This window comes from Mercenaria mercenaria, chromosome 5 (genome assembly GCF_021730395.1).
Source record: "Mercenaria mercenaria strain notata chromosome 5, MADL_Memer_1, whole genome shotgun sequence".
NCBI classification, from domain to species: Eukaryota; Metazoa; Mollusca; class Bivalvia; order Venerida; family Veneridae; genus Mercenaria; species Mercenaria mercenaria.
Genome location: NC_069365.1, coordinates 4644715 through 4665278, shown reverse-complemented (window position 1 = coordinate 4665278; position 20564 = coordinate 4644715). Strand labels below are relative to the sequence as shown.

At 34.6% G+C, this 20564-nt stretch overlaps 1 protein-coding gene across 1 annotated transcript in view; it reads left to right on the top strand.

The window, feature by feature from the left end:
• Window positions 1–595: 595 nt before the first annotated feature.
• Window positions 596–20564, top strand: part of LOC123556307 (uncharacterized) — a 42283-nt gene continuing 22314 nt past the window's right edge. The window contains exons 1-3 of the mRNA XM_045346911.2: window positions 596–753; window positions 10843–10920; window positions 12728–12770. Of these exons, the coding sequence (XP_045202846.2) occupies window positions 727–753; window positions 10843–10920; window positions 12728–12770 (148 nt within the window). The 5' untranslated portion in view covers window positions 596–726. The remainder of the gene's footprint in view (window positions 754–10842; window positions 10921–12727; window positions 12771–20564) is intronic.

Genomic DNA, 20564 nt, shown 5'->3' with positions numbered 1-20564 from the left:
AGCTTCTTTAAACAGTAACATATTATAGATCATAAAGTCCCTGATGACTGATTCGACCAAATATTCGCTTGATATCACCGTTTCGGTGCAGATTACAGCAGTAACCGAGCACCCAAACATGTTCAAATATCTTAATAACGCCTACATTGTACGTTAGTCACTGGAATCCTGAAAATCTATAGGCAATGTAACATCTACATTGATATGAACAGTAGTACCATTGATATATCGACACTTCATTGAATGCATGTTCAAACCATCCTGAAATTTAAGATTTACAGCAGAATCAAGGTTTCCATCCCATCCAAAATGACAAAGATACTACTTTAAAAAGGTCTGAACGTTTTTCGCCCGTGCTATTTATAAAGTATCTCAGACAGTCTCCAACTACTGTTGTACTACTATAAATATCCTACAGTAATACTATTGTTACCGCTGTAATAGTTACTTTTCAAAAGTTACAGTAATAATGCTTCACACTGGTACATTTGTCCATATATAATTTAATCAAAATGATTTATCATACAGTTAATTCATAAATTAACATTTCAAGATGCAATATGGCACATTCTTAAATACATTCAAGTTATGTCATTAGCGAACTATCTTAGGAACAATCGAAACAATCTGTTGATCTGATGATATTTACCAAAGGAATAGTCATTTTCATCGCCATCTTCAGAGGGACACGTTGTCGTTTAAGAATATTCTAAAATAAGTTTGAAGATGGGGAGTCTAACTTTGCTTTCAATTGTAAGTTAAATTTTTTATTTTATTTATTTTTTATTTAAATTAATTTTATTTGCTTATTCTGACTATTTTAAATCACTGCAATAATTGTCGTGAATGAAAAATACGCCTGTATTTGATGCGATATTAGTAGTATTATTAGGTGTCCGGAAAAGAAAAAAGATATATTACTGACACTGAAGTTAAAATGGCAAAAGTAATAAATATTTCAACGAACGTCATAGTGCAGTAAGAAAAAAAATGTGCTTTTGTAAATACATGTAAAAGAAGCAGTCAAAAATAAAGAAACACACACATGCACGTACGTACGCACGCACGCACACAGAGAAACGGTCATGAGTGTCGTCCGCTAACATATATAATACACAAGAAAGAAACAAGTACAGTTTAAAGTTTTCTAAAAACGAAGTTGTACAGGTATCTTTGAAGGTTAAACTATAAATATATCGAGTACGAAAGACCGGTGGTGACATTTCAATTTCAAGAATTCACGATTTCTGAGTATGAATTCGTGAAGTAGAAATCATGAAGTATTTAAATGAAATCAAGAATTCTTGAAGCGGTATTTGTGAAATAATGAAATCGTAAATAGTTGAATTCTTGAATTTTCGACATGAAATACGGAAATCGTGAATTCATGAAGTTGTGAAATATTGATTGATTGAAGTCTTGAATAAGTGAAATTCTGAATTATTGAAATCTTGAATAAATGAAATCGAGAATATTTTGAAATTGTGAATTACTGAAATATTAAATTATTGAATAACTGAAATATTGAATTTTTGACATAAAATATGGAAATCGCGAATTCATGAAGTTGTGAATTATTGAATAATTGAAATCTTGAATTACTGAATAATTGAAATGTTGAATTTGTGAAATTGTGAATTATTGAAATCCTGAATAATTGATATCGAGAGTATTTGAAATTGTGAATTATTGAAATATTTAATTATTGAACAATTGAAATATTTAATTCGGAAATCGCGAATGATTGAACTTCAGGATTTCAAGAATTCACGACTTTTGCGTGAAACTTGGAAAATATGAAGTATTGAATTTCAAGAATTCACGATTTCAAGAATTCATGATTTTTTGAGTGAAATTTAGAAATCGTGAATTTTTGAATTGTTGAACTTCATGAATTCATGAATTCACTATTTCAAGAATTCACGATTTTTGCATGAAATTTGGAAATCGTGAATTTGTGAAATTGTCAATGATTAAACTTCAAGATTTCACGAGTTTTTCGTGAAATTTGGAAATCGTGAATTTGTGAAAACGAGAATCATTGAATTTCAAGTTTTCACAATTTCAAGAATTCACGATTTTCAAATTTTACGCAAAAAATGTGAAATATTGAATTCGTTAATTCTTGAAATCGTGAAGTCTTGAAGTTCAATAATTTACAATTTCCAAATTTAACGCAAGAATTGTGAAGTCCTGAAATTGTGAATTCTTTAAATCGTGAAATCTTGAAGTTCAATAATTCACGATTTCCAAATATCACGCAAAAATCGTGAATTCTTGAAATCGTGAAATCGTGAAGTCTTGAAGTTCAATAATCCACGATTTCACAAATTCACGATTTCCAAATTTCACGCAAGAATCGTGAAGTCTCGAAATTGTGAATTCTTTAAATCGTGAAATCTTGAAGTTCAATAATTCACGATTTCCAAATATCACGCAAAAATCGTGAATTCTTGAAATCGTGAAATCATGAATTCTTGAAGTTCAGTAAATCACAAATTCACGATTTCCAAATTTCATGCAAGAATCGTGAAGTCCTGAAATTGTGAATTCTCTAAATCGTGAAATCTTGAAGTTCAATAATTCACGATTTCCAAATATCACGCAAAAATCGTGAATTCTTGAAATCGTGAAATCATGAAATCTCGAAGTTCAATAATTCACAAAATCACGATTTCCAAATTCCACGCAAAAATTGTGAAATATTGAATTCGTGAATTCTTGTAATCGTGAAATCTTGAAGTTCAAAAATTCACGATTTCGCAAATTCACGATTTCTAAATTTCACTCAAAAATCATGAATTGTTGAAATAGTTAATTCTTGAAAAATAAAACACAAAAAAAAGAGTTGGAAACTCCACAGGTCGTCCAGCATGACAAAATTTAAAATGTTGAAGGTTTGGTTAGATTGAGCCTGTCCATTGGCTGTGACGGAAATGAATGCAACCGTCTGCACCTTTTAGCCCTGGATTGAACAGACTTAGAGACATTAATGTGCAGATGTGTTCATATGCGGTGTACATAGAACCTTCAGTGACACAGTGAAGTGCAGTTCATGAAAGGAGATCGTATGGTCTCCGTTTTAATTAATGGGCTTGCCCTAAATGAGAAAAGTATTACTGCTATAAATTCCAACAGTAATATTTGCATTACTACTAAATCTTATTTCATATTATTCATCATACTCCCCCCGACGAAACATCGAAACATTGGCTCGAGTCCATCGTTTTAATGCCTGCAATATGTACTGTATTGTTCTGGCATACAATATGCACCCTAACCCAAATCCTTGGACAATAATTCCGACAATATATCCACAAGGATTTTAGCTTATTTTATGACTTTTGAAAACTGCTCAAAATTCCGAATTTAAATATATTTCACCGTTCTTTGTCGGCACATAATGAAAAAATTGCTAAATCTGATTTCGTAATGTATCTCACGAAGACTCAGCCGATGGTCAAAAGTGACCAAATATTGGCTCGAATCCATCGTACCGACAGAGAATACAGAAATATTTAAATACCAAAACATGTTCTAATGTCACAATGAGGCAGTCTTTGAACATATGCCATCAAGATCCTGAAAATCCGTCGGCAATGTAACATTTACAATATTTGGGACATAATACCAGCAATACATCGACATGACACAATGCACCCTAAAGCCGTCCTGAACGTTGTGAACTACAACACTTACAAGGATTCAAGTTCTGACACATGGAAAATGATCAAAATTAAGATACAATGTAATACAAAGAGTCCGTTTTTTGTCTGCACACAAGGACTTACTTTGCCATAGCTGATTTCATCATATGTCACTTACAGTCACCGACGATGACCTTACTGAACCAAATCGTGAATTGAGTCAGTCAATTCGGTGCAAAATACATGTTCGAACAACGTAATCGGGCATTTTTAGACGTATGTAGTCGGCACTCTCAACATCCGTCGACAATTTCATATTTCATTTTCACTGAACATATATACCAGTAATAGATCGACATGGTTCAGTGAATTCTAAAGCCGTTTTGTACGCTGAAAAAGTTTCGGTGCAGGATATAACAGTAACTGAGCACCCAAACATACTCAATTTTCGTAATGGGACCTGTTTGGATGTATGCCGCCAGCATATTGAAAAGTAGTAAGCAACGTAATATGTACATTTTATTGGATAAGCATACGAGCAATAAATTGAGATGGTTTAATGCATTCTCAAGCCGTCGTGAACGTTGTGAATTACAGCAGTAACAAGGATTCGAGTCTATTTCCTGTCACATGAAAAAAGACAATTTACAATTTGAAACAATTTGAAACATTTTTGAAACATTTTTCGTTGGCATATAATGCCTTAGCTTCTTAAATTAACTTCATAGTATATATCATACAGTTCCCTTTGATTACAAATTGGACCAAATCTTCGCTTGATATCACCGAGCCCCCCCAAACATGTTCAAACTTTCAACGTATGCCACTGGCTTCTTGTAAATCTACATGCAATGTAGCATCTACTTTGTTTTGAACAATAGTACCATTAATAAACCGACATATACACTGTTTTATAACGTCTCTAGTACAGTCTCCCGCTACTGTTGTTACTACTACAAATATCCTACGGAAATATTACTGTTACCGTTATTAGTACTAACAGTTACAGCAGTAACTATTCAACAGTAACAGTAGTAATACTGCTGTTACTGCCATAACTTTTAGCAGTAATAATTGTGAAAAGAAACAAGGATGAATATCCAACAGGGAAAGCCACGTTCTAAAAACGCAGCCTCTCCAAACGTAAACCCAGCACGCGGACGCGCATACTGATGTTACTGCTTGTACTGCTCTACTGCTAAATTTACACTGGTGTTACTTCCCAGGTACAATTTAACGAGAATGATTCACCACATAGTTATTCCATAAATTGATTCTTCAAGTTGCAAAATTGCACATTCTTTATTACATTCAAGTCGTAGCGAAATGTTTAAGAAGCAATCGACAAAGACAGCTGTTGAAGCCATAAAATTGATCAAAGGAATGGTGATTTTCATCGCTGTCTTCAGAGAAACACATCGTTTAAGAATATTGTAAAAAACTTTGAAGATTGCGAGCCTATTGTATGTTTATTTTCTTTGTTTATTCTTACTAATGAAAATATGCCTGTATTTAAGCGATTATAGATGTAATATAAGGTGACCGGAAAAGAAAAAAAAGTATATTACTGATATTGAAGTTAAAATAACAAAAGTAATACATATTTCAATGAAGTTCATAGTTTGTCACAGTTTGTAAAACATACCAATTTGATAAAAAACTTTTGTCAAAGTACCATTGATAATAATATCAATCAGCCTCATTAGATGTACCGACAATCGGCAAAGGCGAACTAGGACTAACACTGTGATGACCTTGACCTTTTATCTGCCCTACGATGAAGGTCGGTCGGAGTTTAAATCCGGCTTGTCAGTATTCTATTTCTGTGAAATCTCTGCTCCTATTGGCTTACCACCGTACCAAGGTTTTCTATCAACGTTATTGTCCTTCAAGTCCCGAATATTCTTCTCCGTGCCAGAGATTTTGGCATCCATTATACCGTTGTTGGCAATGCTCTATATCTCTTTTAGCAGGGTACTCTCTACGTTGGTAGCGAATTGTTTTGCGTCAACCGCATCTGATTTCTTATCTTCCGCTGAGTAAAATATTTCCTGTTTCTCCTCGGGCTTATTACCTGTTTTTACTGTTAAGCGCCGAAAATTATATACTTTATAAGGTCATTTGCTACCTTCTTTGATGATAATTGCTGGAGTTCTGAACTGGTGACAATGGCTCTTATCTCTCTTCGCAGCATGTTGTATTCAGTATGATTCTCGAATAAGTACCTCAAAGTAATCCCGAAGTCCAGACCATAATCTACTCCTCAACATATTTTTCCTGCTTGTTTTATCAAGATGTCCAGGTATCGTGCTCAGAAGACGTTCTAAACGTAGACTATAAGTCATCCGCATGCTGCTTCTAAGAGCGAGTGCTCTACCGACAGCGCTAACCGGCTGCCTGGCATACATTCTCCCCTTACGCGACCAAGTCCGTACCGTGGCTCACAACCCAGCAACTGGAAATTCGTCCTTGGATTCCGGAAGTATATGATATTGCGAACGTCGTAAGACTGACCAAGCAAGCACGCAACGGTCCCACGTTGGGCGGCAAATGTCACAGGTTGAGAAAAATGTGCAGTCAGTGCGGGGCTCGAACCTGGACCCCTAGCTTACAGGGCGGGTGCTCTACCGACTGAGCTAACTGGCTGTCTGATACATTTCCTCCCATTTCCTTCCCTAACTTAACGAAATGTGTACCGTGACACCTTGAAGAAACATCTTGCCTTTTAGATCGAAAATGTCCAGAGATGTCCGTAAAAATATAAATTTACCAGCGTTGTAACACAAATGATAAACGACCTCATCTTGAAAACTTCAGAACACCAAAGTTTCAATAACTTTTATATTTCTGTGTAAAAAGCAACACTAGCTTATATTTTTGGTCCATGATCACCTCATACTTACTAGAAATTAGAACTTCCTCATACCCAACAGTCTTAAAAGTATCAATTAAACCGTAAGTTCGATCCCCGGGCGGGCGTATGTTCTTCGTGACGATTTGATAAAATCATTGTGTCTGAAATCACGTGTACTCTACCTCTGATTCATGTGGGGAAGTTGGCAGTTACTTGCGGAGAGCAGGTTTGTACTGGTACAGAATCCAGGAACACTGGTCAGGTTAAATTCCCGCCGTTACAGACCTGCAATACTGTTGAAAAACGGCGTTAAACCCCAAAATAAAACAAAAAACTTAAACTCTTTCTATATTAGAACTATATGTTACTTGAACAGACTCAATGGTCATATGCAGTCTAAGTCTAGTCCAAACCTCAATATTGGCTGACGACGGTCATTTTCCTAATTTATTAATTTTTAACTTCTGCACTCTATTTTTTATATCTGTTTTCTTGAACGATTACACGTTATTAGATGAACACTGTTTTCCTTACAAACACCTCCAACGCATAGTCTTAATTGATTGTTTGGGAGTACCAACTAGAACCAGAACTAGAGAACATCTTAAGACGATTTGATGTCTAACATGCCATATAATATCATATTTTTCAAAGTCCCTATGCAAGGTCTTGTAATTTATGAGAACGACACACTGAACATTATTCAAACACCGGATAAGTTTAAAAATTCGAATTATGACGTCAGTACGCCCATCATTTTCCTAGCTCATTCGTTACTGATTTGGTTTAAAAATTAACCTCTTATGAAATAGGTTGCACACAAAATATTCTGCGCCCTCGTGAAATTATAACGCCCGACGTATAACCACCCGTCGTGTATAAATAGTGATAAAGCACTGTTTTGCTGTAAATTATTTCGATTCTAATATGTTCTTTATTGTAAAATTTATATCAAATATGATGGAACGGTTTCTTCGCGCAAGCATGGCGCCAATAGTAGGTCTTTGTTTATACACGACAGGGCCGGAATTGGTAATACGTCTTGCGGCAGAATTCAGTTCGGGCGAAAAGTATTGCGAATTATTCAGCAAAACGAATAACTAACTCAGCATGTTTGTAATTTTGTGTAATGTGACATTTCGTTTGAAACATGTTATTAAGTAAAATATTTCATGAAATTTGAAAGCGCTATTTCTTGATGCGTACATGGCGCTAAATATCACGTTGACGTGACGTCAACGTAATATCGTTGTGATGATTTAAGCATTGTTAGTCATATTAGAATGTAAAATAAAGACTCTTCAAATTAAATTTAGTTTGAAGAAATGAACTGGTACTGTACAAGTTACATGTCCTGTCATGCAATTATTTTGCAAAATAATAGCAGGCTACATGAATGTGCAATACACCAAACATGGGCTCATGCAGATTTAGATTATAGCTGCTACGGCACATGTCATATTTTAAGAAAAAGTTGTTCGTTTTATTTTAGTAAGGGCGGTTATATGTTAAATACTACGCTGCATGTATTAATGTATCAATATATTTCAAAAATGTTTACAGTGGTAATATTCAAGAACTACACGTGAATATTGATCTTTTATCAACGCTTCGGCATTCACGCCTTCATCAGGATAAATACATAATAAAACGACGGACGTGACGTCATGAAGATAACGTTACGTTTAATGGCGGAAAAACGTATAGTGTTTATATATATTATTATTTAGTATACCTAAATTAGTGTGAATAACAGATAACCAGTTTAGTACGATACGGATAGAAGAATACTGATTTTCCTATAGAATTTGATATAATCTATAATATCTATATATTATATATATATTAAAGCGTTTACAGAAGGCTTATACTTAAAACGAAAGCGCATGACACTTTTACAGACACAAAAAATAGAATTGAGTGAGTGAACAAAAACCGGTGTGAACGTCACAGTGGTGTTCTTATACCCTATAATTTCGAGGCTATCTATAAATTCTTCTGTATGCAAAATAATTGTGTTCTTTGGCAAAAGATGTCAACTGAGACTCTGTCGACATTGTATTTTTCCAGTTCACGATATATGGTAACATACTCAAATGAATGCAATATTTATAGAAATCCTTCGGGATCATTGATTTCAACTCATTTAGATTTGAAGATTGAATACTGCTTAAGCCGGTGCTAGGGGGCGTGGGTAGTGTTGCATTTTCCATTACTGCTCATGAACAGACTCAATCAAACCGAGTCTGCAATTTTCACTGTTTGCATTGTTTTCGCTGCTTCCGATGGATCTACTTTCCAGATTTTTTTTTACTAACTTAGCTTTATGGATATAAACAATTCCTAGATGATAGTATATTTGTACAACCTTTACTTATTTATTGATATTATCGCTTCATATTTTAAATATCGGTGATCATTTAAAATATAATGAAATCAAATTAAAATATTTTCAATTAATCAAATTAATTTCATGAAATCGATTTAGCAAACATTGTTTTATAAATTTAAATTCATTTTGTGAAATCAAAATAACATTTATTGAAAGCAATATATAGAATTGTAAATATCACTAAACTGACATCATATTAAATATTAAAATGTCGAATAACAGATAACTCTATATCTCTGTGGATATCATGAAAATGATTTTGTGATATTTAAAAACTAATCAATTACATCATAAAATCATTTTTGTGATATCGGGGGGCCTCCGTGGCCGAGTGGTTAAGGTCGCTGACTTCAAATCACTTGCCCCTCATCGATGTGGGTTCGAGCCTCACTCGGGGCGTTGAATTCTTCATGTGAGGAAGCCATCCAGCTGGCTTACGGAAGGTCGGTGGTTCTATCCAGGTGCCCGCTCGTGATGAAATAATGCACGGAGGGGCACCTGGGATCTTCCTCCACCATTAAAAAGCTGGAAAGTCGCCATATGACCTATTATGTGTCGGTGCGACGTTAAATCCAACAAAAAAAACAGAAAAAAAAAATTGTGATATCATATATATAAATGAAGTAATGATATCATAAAATAAATGAGTAATTTTACGAAATATGTGCAAAGATTAACATATACATTGACAACTGATTTAAATCATTCTCTGTTAGGTTACAATTTCTTATATGATTTAACAAATAGGATAAACAGAAGAGGCGAGAACGGTTCCCCTTGTTTTAAACCAACAGTGACGTAAAAAAGTCAAACATTTTCATATTAGAAGTTAATTTAACACATTACTTAACACTTGCGTATATAGATTTTAACATTGTAATGACTTTACAACCAATACCTGAATTACAAAGTTTCAGAACTTACAGTATCAAACGCCTTTTCATAGTCTATAAAGGCGCAAAATAATTTAGATTTATTATACAAAGCAATTTGAATAATTGTATGTAATAAAAATATACAGTCACTAGTGTTACGATTATCTCTAAATCCAAACTGAACATCGTTAAAAACATCAATGGCCTCGCACCATTTATTTATAAGGAGTTCATCTATGCATACGTTCTCTGCACGACCAATATTCTCGTTATCTAACATAAAATCATCTTGCGAAGGGTTGGATAACGTTTTAAAATGTTCAGCAATGTCACTTAAGCTGATATTAACAGAATCTGACATGCTTTTATTCTTGTACATTTTAATATATTTCCAAAATTTACTTGGGTTTCTGTTGCTTAAATCAGATAGTTTGCTTTTCTCAGTGTAATAAAATTCTCTTTTTGCCTTTCTTCTAATATTGGTATATACGCTCCTGCTAGAGAGGAACTTCAATCTGTTTGCTTCAGATGGATTGGTTTTAAATGCACTTTTTATCATTACAAAAAGACCTTTTTTGCATGTTTGCATCTCTCATCGAACCATGGGGACTTCTTCAGTATCATTTTATGGGGACGCACAGTAAATGTTTACCATGTAATTGGAAGGAAATATAAAAAATAATAGTTTTCAGATTATTGATACAGGCATCATCTCTGATTCGTCAGACCCTAGCTTGTTAAAAGCCTCAACGCCAGTCAGGGACTGCCACATCAAAAAACATACAAAGAAACAAAAAAAAAAAAAAAAAAAAAAAAAAAAAAAAAAAAAAAAAAAAAAAAAAAAAAAAAAAAAAAAAAAAAAAAAAAAAAAAAAAAAAAAAAAAAAAGTGCCTTTATATGACTTTTGGAGTTTCCACTTTTTTCTATTTTAACTGCTTACCGGTATTGGGTTAAGTTACTGGGAAGCGAGGTCTAAAGGTTGCTATCCTCAGGTGAACCACTTACGCCCACTTAGGCATCTTGCTTAAATGGACGATAATATTTGCGAATAAGAATATCACTGATGTATTTCAGATAATGATGACGTTAGCTAGTGTTTCCACAAAACCATATTGTGGTAAGCCTCCGACACCCTGTTCAGTAACATATCCTGTAAGTATATGTATTTTATGTTTTTTTCCCTGTTTTAAAGATATCCAGTCGCCATCTTTCACAACATTTTATCTTTAGATATTTACTTCAAATGCATGATATAATATATTCAATTTTACTAGATACGTAAAGTACGTTTGCACATAGAACAATATTCATAATTAAATGTCATGCAGTACCAGTAGATAGTTAAAAAACAGCCAGTTTTTTAGTGGTAGTACACATTTATACTGTGTTAACCTATACATATATACAGTGTGCACTATTTCAGACCTAATGCATAGTACTGTTAATACACATAAACTTGTTAATTTCATGTTAACATAATTCATATGAAGTAATTGTTTATGTTTTCAAATTTGAAATTTGGATCTAATATACCTTTAATTTTGCAGAACAAACTATCCAAACGTACTTAAGATTTAATATTTACGTGACATATTTGTTGTCGCACACAGTACTGAAGAAATGATATATCACAAACAGTGTTATGACGTTGAAAAAAGTCAGCGTTTCAGATGCGAGGGAATTATATCACAAGAATTGCCCCCTCGTGATGAAATAATACGCATCTGAAGGACAAACAATTACTTTATTCGAACAAATACTGTCTGAGATAGAGTATTTCAATCTCAAAACAAAGTCAAGGATTTTATGCACATCCTTGACGGCATCCACCAAATATTTGCCTGTTTTGTGTGATTTTCTTGTCCAGCGCGCCATTATGACGTTCGACGCTATGACGTAATAATTATGACACACAAGCAGTGAATATGATAACACTAGATTCTGTCTCCTTTGTTTAACAGGGAAAGAATCGCGTCGTATTAGAATTACTGATAAAATAATCATGTAAAGTAAAAAAGGTGTCAACTATGAAAGCCCTGGAGGGACTACTGACTTCCGTACTTCCCACTTTTGACTTCTAACTTTGCACTTCTTACTTCTAACTTCTTGACTTCCCACTTCCACTTCTAACTTCCGCACTTCCTTCTGACTTCTAACTTTTTGACTTCCCACTTCCCACTTCTAACTTCCGCACTTCTGACTTCTAACTTCTTTACTTCTGACTTCCAACTTCCTGACTTTTGACTTCTGATTTCCAACATCCGCACTTCTGACTTCTAACTTCTTGACTTCTTACTTCCTTCTTCTTATTTCAGCACTTTTGACGTCTAACTTTCGCACTTCTGACTTCCAACTTCCTGACTTTCGACTTCGGATTTCCAACTTCCACATTTCTTACTTCCGACTTCCAAAGAGGGAAAGTTGGAAGTCAGAAGTGCGGAAATTGGAAGTCGGAAGTCAGGAAGTTGGAAGTCAGAAGTAAGAAGTCAGAAGTGCGGAAGTTAGAAGTAGGAAGTAAGACGTCAAGAAGTCAAAAGTGGGAAGTACGGAAGTCAGTTGTCCCTCCAGGGCTTACATAGTCAACTGTCACTGGTCGTTTCCAAGGTTGCATTATTTTGGTTTAAAAGGCTGTTTACCTGGTATTTGGGTATAATGAAAATATAGCATATATTTAATGGTTGAGATCTGGCCTCGTGTTCACAAAACATTTTCAGTCTCAGCAGAGTTTGATAACGAAACTTTACTTGTCATTTATATCTAAGTAGCATGTTTAAAATTAGATTTTAAGTTAAAAACTATTTTCAAGTGACTAATTAGTACTGATGGTCAGTCTCATTTGGAATTTAACCATGAAGTTTTAGTAGAACTGATATTAAAATTTAAACTCAAACTCAGCTGAGACCGAAAAATGTTTTGTGAACACGGGGCCAGGTATCAACTTTTCGAAACTCTATTTCAGTGCAACCCTGGTTTTCAGTGTATGGGAGATATTTGTCGCAAATGTGAGTATTTGTATATTGCGTTCCAAACCGCTTTATTCTCAAATTGATGTTCCCATGAAACCGTCCTCATATTACAAGCTACAGATGTTTTGGTTCTGTAAACGGTGCCAGTCATTAATGTGTTACTGATGTTCACATGAGTAGGTTGTACCATGGGTGGTCTACAGATAATGTAAAATGTATTCTTAAAAGACTTAAAAACAGCAACATTTACACTTACTAGACAACTAACTTTTATTTTTCGCAACGACAATGTTTTTTTTTGTAATCAAACAGTACAGGAACTTAGCATTCAAAGCATTGTATGTTCATTTAAGATCATGGACTCCATTTTATTATATCATCATAGAATGAGGAATAACTGCTAATGAACGAGTTGAATCAAACCGAATCTGCCATTATTTTGATTGTTTGCGTTCTGTTCAAAAACACTTCTTATAGATTGTATTTACTAACACAACAGTTTCCTTTAGTGCCGTGTGTGTGTGGGGGGGGGGGGGGGGGGGGGTTGAATGTTAGATAGTTGCACCGGGCTCCTGATGCATCTACAGAAAGTCAATCGTTTTTACTTCAAAAAGAGGAAAGGAAAAAAGAAAAAACCTTAACCTAACGATCACAAGCCAGCTAGCAAACAGTCATAACATATTTCAGTCTGGTGATCGGCCAACCTATGAAAATTGTATGGTCCCTTTGAATAGAAAGAAATTCAATCATGGACAGACAAAATTATCAATTTCTGATATACATGTTTATTGATCGCGGCCATATTGAATAGGTGAAGTATATGCGCGCTGGGGAAAATATTTCATTATGGACCTGTGAATTATTTACTTATGGGTGAAACAGGTCTCATAAGCGTAAATACGACTAGCTTCTACTGATTATAAAACATACCGTACGATTTGTTGTGAATTAACTGTTGTTGTACTTTTTGTAGTTCAACCGCCACCCTTGTTTAAGAGCAACATTTAAAAAACACGTTTTTTTTTCATCCTCAAGTAATAAGTAAGTAGACTCGCCCAGTGTAATCAATAACCCACAATTGACCGACCCCTCTGGTACAGTATCAAGACGCATAATCTAACTCTATACATAGAGCGCCTACTTCACCCGATTTACATTCGGAACATTTTCACGCGTTTCGGGCTTTATCGTATGTTTAACATGGGATTTTTGAACCGTCCAAAGATGTTGGAAATGTTTGTCTCATTGTTTATTTTATTTTTTAATAAAAATGTTACTGCTTTCATTGTCTACCACTTTTTTTCCACCCTTGCCTGAAAAAAACAGTAATGAGTTTGTACACTGTTCAGACAATTGTGCTCTGTTGAAATTTAACCAAACACAAGTTTACCTGCATAAACAGAAAGCATGATATCTTAAAAAGTATGTCACTATACCTGTCCAGTACTGGACATTGTGGTAAACGCTTTTTTCCTGCACAAATGACAATTTCGCAACTTCTGTCCGGTTTGTACAAATTTCTGGCCGCGATAAACCATTTGACTTGTATATGTACTGGTTGACGAGATACCCTTGTCGCATACATAGCCACGCCGTTTCTTGATAAAATCGATTATATCTTAAAAACAAATTCACCATCGGTCATAAACATTTTCTAAATATAACTTTAGTTGTGTCCCCGGAAAACGGACGGCCTGATATGTTTTTAGATTTGCAGAAGTATGAAATACTTACACAGATGAGTAAAATATTGCCAAAAACTGCGACTTACTGTTGAGGTTATCTCGTCAACCAGTCCTTATATTACTAAACGGTTCAGTGACTTGTCTACTTTGCTCTCGGTACAAGTCCAGTTGTACTAAGTGCAAGGCTCCATCTAATGGTTACTATATCGCTGATGTAATATAATATACTTATGTTCGTTGACTTTGTACAAGTATTATCCTGTTTTCCGCATGTAATCTCCAACTGCTTCACGTGAATCTGACGTTGAGGACGAACGATTGCAGACACAATTTTATTAACAGAACATACATCTCGCCCGGAGATCGAATTCTTGACCTCGCGATCCGTAGATCTGTGCTCCTCTTATTGAGCTAACCCATTGTGAAACAGTCGTTAAAACACTAAAGCTGTTGATGATAACTGAAACGACACAACTTAAAAGTTCGTTATTCTCCTAACTCTTAAAGTACTTAAATTGTTCATTTTAATCCGTTTGCCTACATTATTCAGCTGCTCACTGTCATTTTTATGAAAGTATTTTGATCTTTTCGTCTGTCTGTAGCTACATTATTGCTATACAACTTGTAAAGCTCAAACAAATTGGAACCATAAAGTGCTAATAGTTTTTATATAGTCAGAAAAAATAAAATGTTTTATCTTACAAAACATTAAAATATAACATTTTGTACAAACATAATGAGCAAACAGGAGGTATTTCAATATGAACAATGAACAAATAAAGATCGACAATTACAAAAAACTAGAAATATGTTGTATATTTGAAAGGGAATAGGCAGTGGATTAATGAGGAAAAAATGGCAGCAGGAGTCCATGTTAGCTTTTAGAATAACAAGTTTGAAAAAATATCTCTACCATACAAAAAGCTATACAAATAATTAATTCAAACTCACTTGTAATATATATTTGAAATAGTGATAAAACAGACCGGAAACTTTATATCGTAATCTCTCATACAGCACTATATTAACATTTTATCTGATACACAGTTCTTATTTCTTATTTTCGGAAAGTGTCATAAATAATGCTGTAAGATATATAAAACTAAAGCTTTTCGACCATACAAATAAATAGCTGAAACTGTAGGACCATATCTGTCAAGAAGAACTCATCTAGTAAGAACATCTCGAAAGGAATGTAAAGTCTGGAGTACCGAAAGGTTCAGTTGTAGGTTCCTCTTATTTTTTCTGTATACACTTGGTGTCACATTTATCTCAGATACGGATATTATTGAAATGAGAGCTGATAACTCCGCGCATTATTAATCCGACAAGGATATGTTCATCATAGATCACCAGAGATCAAAACAATCTTTACGGTAAGCTCTATATTTTTTAGAAAAACAAATGCAAATGACACAAAATCATAGAACGAGAGAAAATTAAGCAGCATATAAAACATATAATTATGTAAATCTACAAAACAGTTGTCAATTTACTGACAAATAGATTGAATTTTGGAAAAAGACTGCATAAAGGGGCCACACTTTTGGACAGTTCGGCGCCTTTAAAAACTCACCGTTTCCGAAAAACTTCGTTTTGAATGCATTTCCGATAATGGCCGAGTAAGTGCTGATAATTCACATAACTAGGTTGAACGTAATTTTCAGCAGTTTTTACAAATGTCATTCATTTTTAAAGGGGAACAACTTCCTGAGAATATTTAAAGTATCCATTTGTACACCCCGGCAGTACGGTAGAGCATATAATGGACAGGTAGATTGTTGGTAAAGATGTTGTTTATTTTCCAAATATTTCTGTGTTTTAATGATATAATCCTAAACCTTAATCTCATTTATATTTCATGTAAAAGTAATAATTTGCATTGCAACTGGAAGAAATAGAACGTGTGATTCTATGAATAAACAAGAAATATCTTTAAAAAAGAAGGTCGGCGAATTGTAACAAGGAAAGAAGTTTATGAAATTTTCATCTAACATTCATCTTTCATCTAACATTTTTCAAATTGCAAAACTAAACACCGCACTTTAACAATTTAAATGGTTCTCTTTTAATTTTTCACAAAGGTTTCGTAGGGTTGCAATTTTGTTTCGTTTATTCTTAGACGAATAATTACAGCAGTAGTTTGTTGAACATTCATCAAGCGGTTCATGAGAAGAGGTCATTAAAAGTGTTTATATTTTAGCTAAATTGGTCCCTATCCCCATTTGTAACAAAATAGCAGGAGACCTTACGATATTGTTACACACCAAGTTTGATAAAATCCATTACATTTTAGTGGTTAATGCGAAGAAGGGCATATCTACCTTTAGCTATAGTGGTCCCTAATAGGGCCCAAGTTCCTATATAAATAAATTTGGAAGAGGACCTTATAATGATGCTCCAGACCAAGTATGACAAAGATCCATCAAGCTGTTCATGAGACGCTGTCTAAAGGCATTTCTAGTTTTAGCTCTAGCAGCCCCTAAAAGGGGTCAAATGTCCACACTGAATAAAGTTGGCTGCGGGCCTAATAAAGATGCTACAAATCAAGTTTAATGAGAATACATGAGAAAAAATCAATTAAAGGACTTTTTATTTTTAGCTTTAGCGACCACTAAAATAGGCTAACAAATGCAAATATCGCTATTCATGAATCTTTGGACAATGACGTCACATCTATAAAAAAGTGGAGGTCAAGGGACACATACAGCTGTAATTATTTCAATATTTCTGTTTCATAAGCAAAGTTTGACCGTAGTCATATCACGTAGATAAACTGTATGCAGCGTACCTTCATTTGAATGTAATGAGATTCAGTCATTATATAGCATATACATTATCAAACAGATTTCAACTGAGTTCAATATCTGCATACCATACTAAAGAAAAATACTCATATATAATAAATCAGTTAAATAATTTATAACAAATATATCAAAGCAAACAAGTACTCATTTTAATATGCAATCTGAATAAGTCACAAAAGCAAGAAACCTTTTCATATACAGACGACAATTGTAACAAGGAAAATCTTTTAAAAAGCACTTCTCTACATAGAAGACTCTTATCACACCCTTATTCATGTGATACGCAGACCTTATTCAGCTCTTTCTTTAATTTGATATATGTTGGTATTTGAACAGGTTTTTATCATATTTATTAAACTTACTTATCATTTTGAGATATATCAATATTCTTGCTAAATATACTGAGCGAAAGTTAGCTTTAAAACTGTGAACAGCGTCGTTTTAGGATAAACGCTTTGTCTACATTTCACTCAGCGTAGCACAATCAGCAGAGTGAAACAATTTGACACTCTCGTCCAATCAGGTAGAGTGTTGCATAAATCTTTCATTTTGAAAAATTATCTATAATGCGTTATCAAGTAGTTTGATTTGCAAACTGAAGTCACGTGGCATGGGTCGGTCAAGGTCACGAATTCGTTCTTATAACGGCATTCGCCGAATAAAATAAAACGAGAAAGAAATCTCGAAGTGTCTTTTAATGACACAAACATTTATTACAATTTGATGACCTTTTAATGGTAAATTGGTATGAAAACAGGGAAAGCCAGGTTCCAAAAGCGCAGCCTCTTTTACTGAACGTTACATAAATTAAAGGTATGGACATTTTATGACAACTTTCCTTCAAGCCACATATCCTGAATGTAATGCGGTAAACTGTAAGCCTTAATAAAACTTCATGATATATGGTAAGCAAATGCATTTCATTTGATGACTAATATGGTTTTGTATTCATAAGCCCTATAACTCTATAATCAGATGTAGAGATTTATAAGACCATTAAAACCAGTAAATGAAGTATTACCATGCAATACAAAGTCCTCTACTGGAAGGCACCTAATTTTCTCTACTGTAGTATAACATAATGATGTATAAACAATATTGTACTATATATATACAGTGTGTTATAACAAAACACTTCGATTAAAATCTACATATATAAAACCTACTGTTGTTTTCATATGATTCTTTTAGCCGATTATAAAAAAAAGTTATCATATAAGTTATCTATCTATAGTAACAACAAAGGGAAATTAATCCTAAATAATTTCTCTTTATATATAATATAAGTCCACAAGAAATTCTTTACCAGGTAAAGATAGGTCAAAATACACCTAATAATTGGATGTAACATGCATGTTGTACCACAGAAAAGTGGTCTCGATTTTTCCCTATGGCCCGTAATAAAAAGTCACAGCATCATCTATTTATAGTAAGATCAAAGGGACGTCATTCTAAAAACAAGGGAGTCTCATGGTGGTGAAAATTTATGCCGAGTTACATCAAAATCATTCCATGCATGAAGAAGAAATGCTCCGGACAAAGTCATTTTTAAATTTGAAATTTGACCTCTAAATGTGACTTTGACCTTAGACCTAGGGCTCTGGTTCTTGAACATGACAATTTGTGTTTTGGTGGTTAACATTTGTGTCAAGTTACATCAAAATCCCTCTGTGCATGAAGAAGAAATGCTCCGGACAAAGTCATTCTTGTATCTGACATTTGGCCTCTAAGTGTGATCTTGACCTTAGACCTATGGCCCAGGTTTTGCATATGACATGTTGTCTCATCCAGAGGAATGTTTGTGCAAACTGATATTTAAATCCTGTTTTGCATGACAAAGTTACAGTCCGGACAGGAAAAACTTCATATTGACCTTTGATCTCCAAGTGTGACCTTGACCTTTAAGCTAGGGTTCTGGGTGTTGCGCGTGACACGTCGTTTCATCATGGGGAACATTTATGCCAAGAAATATTGTAATCCTTTGATGGATGAGTTCTGGACTGGATAGGAAAAAGCCTATTGACATTGGACCTCCAATTGTGACCTGACCTTGAATTTTAAGCTAGGGATCCATGTTTGCGCATGACACGTTGTCTCATCATGGGAAACATTTGAGCCAAGTAATATCAAAATCCCTTCATGGATGGCAGAGATATGGACCGGACAGGGAAAAAAAGCCCTGTTGACATTTGACCCCCAATTGTGACCATGACCTTTGAGGCAAGGGTCCGAGATTTGTGCCTGACACGTCGTCCTGTAATGGGGAACATTTTTGCCAAGCGATATTAAAATCCATTTATGATTGACAGAGTTATGGACCGGACATGAAACAGACCCTGTTAATGCCATGTTAACATTTGACTGCTAAGTGTGACCTTGACCTTTAAGCTAGGGTGGTGGTGGTGGTGGTGGTGGTGGGGGGGGGGGGGGGTCTGAAAGTTGTGCATGACTTATCATCTTGTTATGAGGTATATTTGTGCCAAGTAATATTAAAATCCCTTTATTGATGGCAGAGTTATAGACCGGACAGGAAAAAAGCACTGTTGACATTTGACCTCCAACTGTGACCTTGACCTTTGAGCTAGGTGTCCTGGTTTTGCGCATACAAGTCGCCTCATCATGGGAAACATTTGTGCCAAGTAATATTAAAATCCCTCCAAGGATGACGAAGTTATAGACAGGATACGAAATTGCGGACGGACTGAATGAAGGAATGAAACAATGACAGAATAAGACGGAAAAGCGCATTCCTGTCGTCCCCGAAACTGGTTTTCAACCAGTAGGGGACTAATAATGTGCCGGTTTATACATCTTTAATAACAAAGAGTTGATACTTTGAAGATTTTAGCAAAGCTTTTTTTTCCATCATAACACTTTGACGCCATAGAAAATGAAAAGAAAAATCATTAATATGTATAAGAGTTTTACGACCCAACTGTTTTGAGACATACCGCATGTTTAGTGTTCAACCCGTTTACAGTTGGACACTACGCTTCCCTCTTTGATTGTGTCTGACGGAAGAGGGGGAGGACTCTATGATAAGCAGTTTTTAAATCCTACCAGGACTGAACTGTTTTGATATCTGTCTTCTGGCCTGTTTCGTCGGGCCCTTAAGGGTGTTTCTGTTGTTGCTCTGTCTTCTGAAAAGGCATTAAGAACATACGTTTTTGGTTCTAAAGGTTTGCTTTATATATTTTTATACACGAGCATTTTTGTGTTTTACATGCCATGCCTTTTTGTTTCTATTACGTGTGTTAGAGATTCCCCTGGAGGAGATTACTTTTATTTACACTGTCCCGTGTCTTTGGAACATGGTGGGGGTAAGAGTGAGGTTGGGT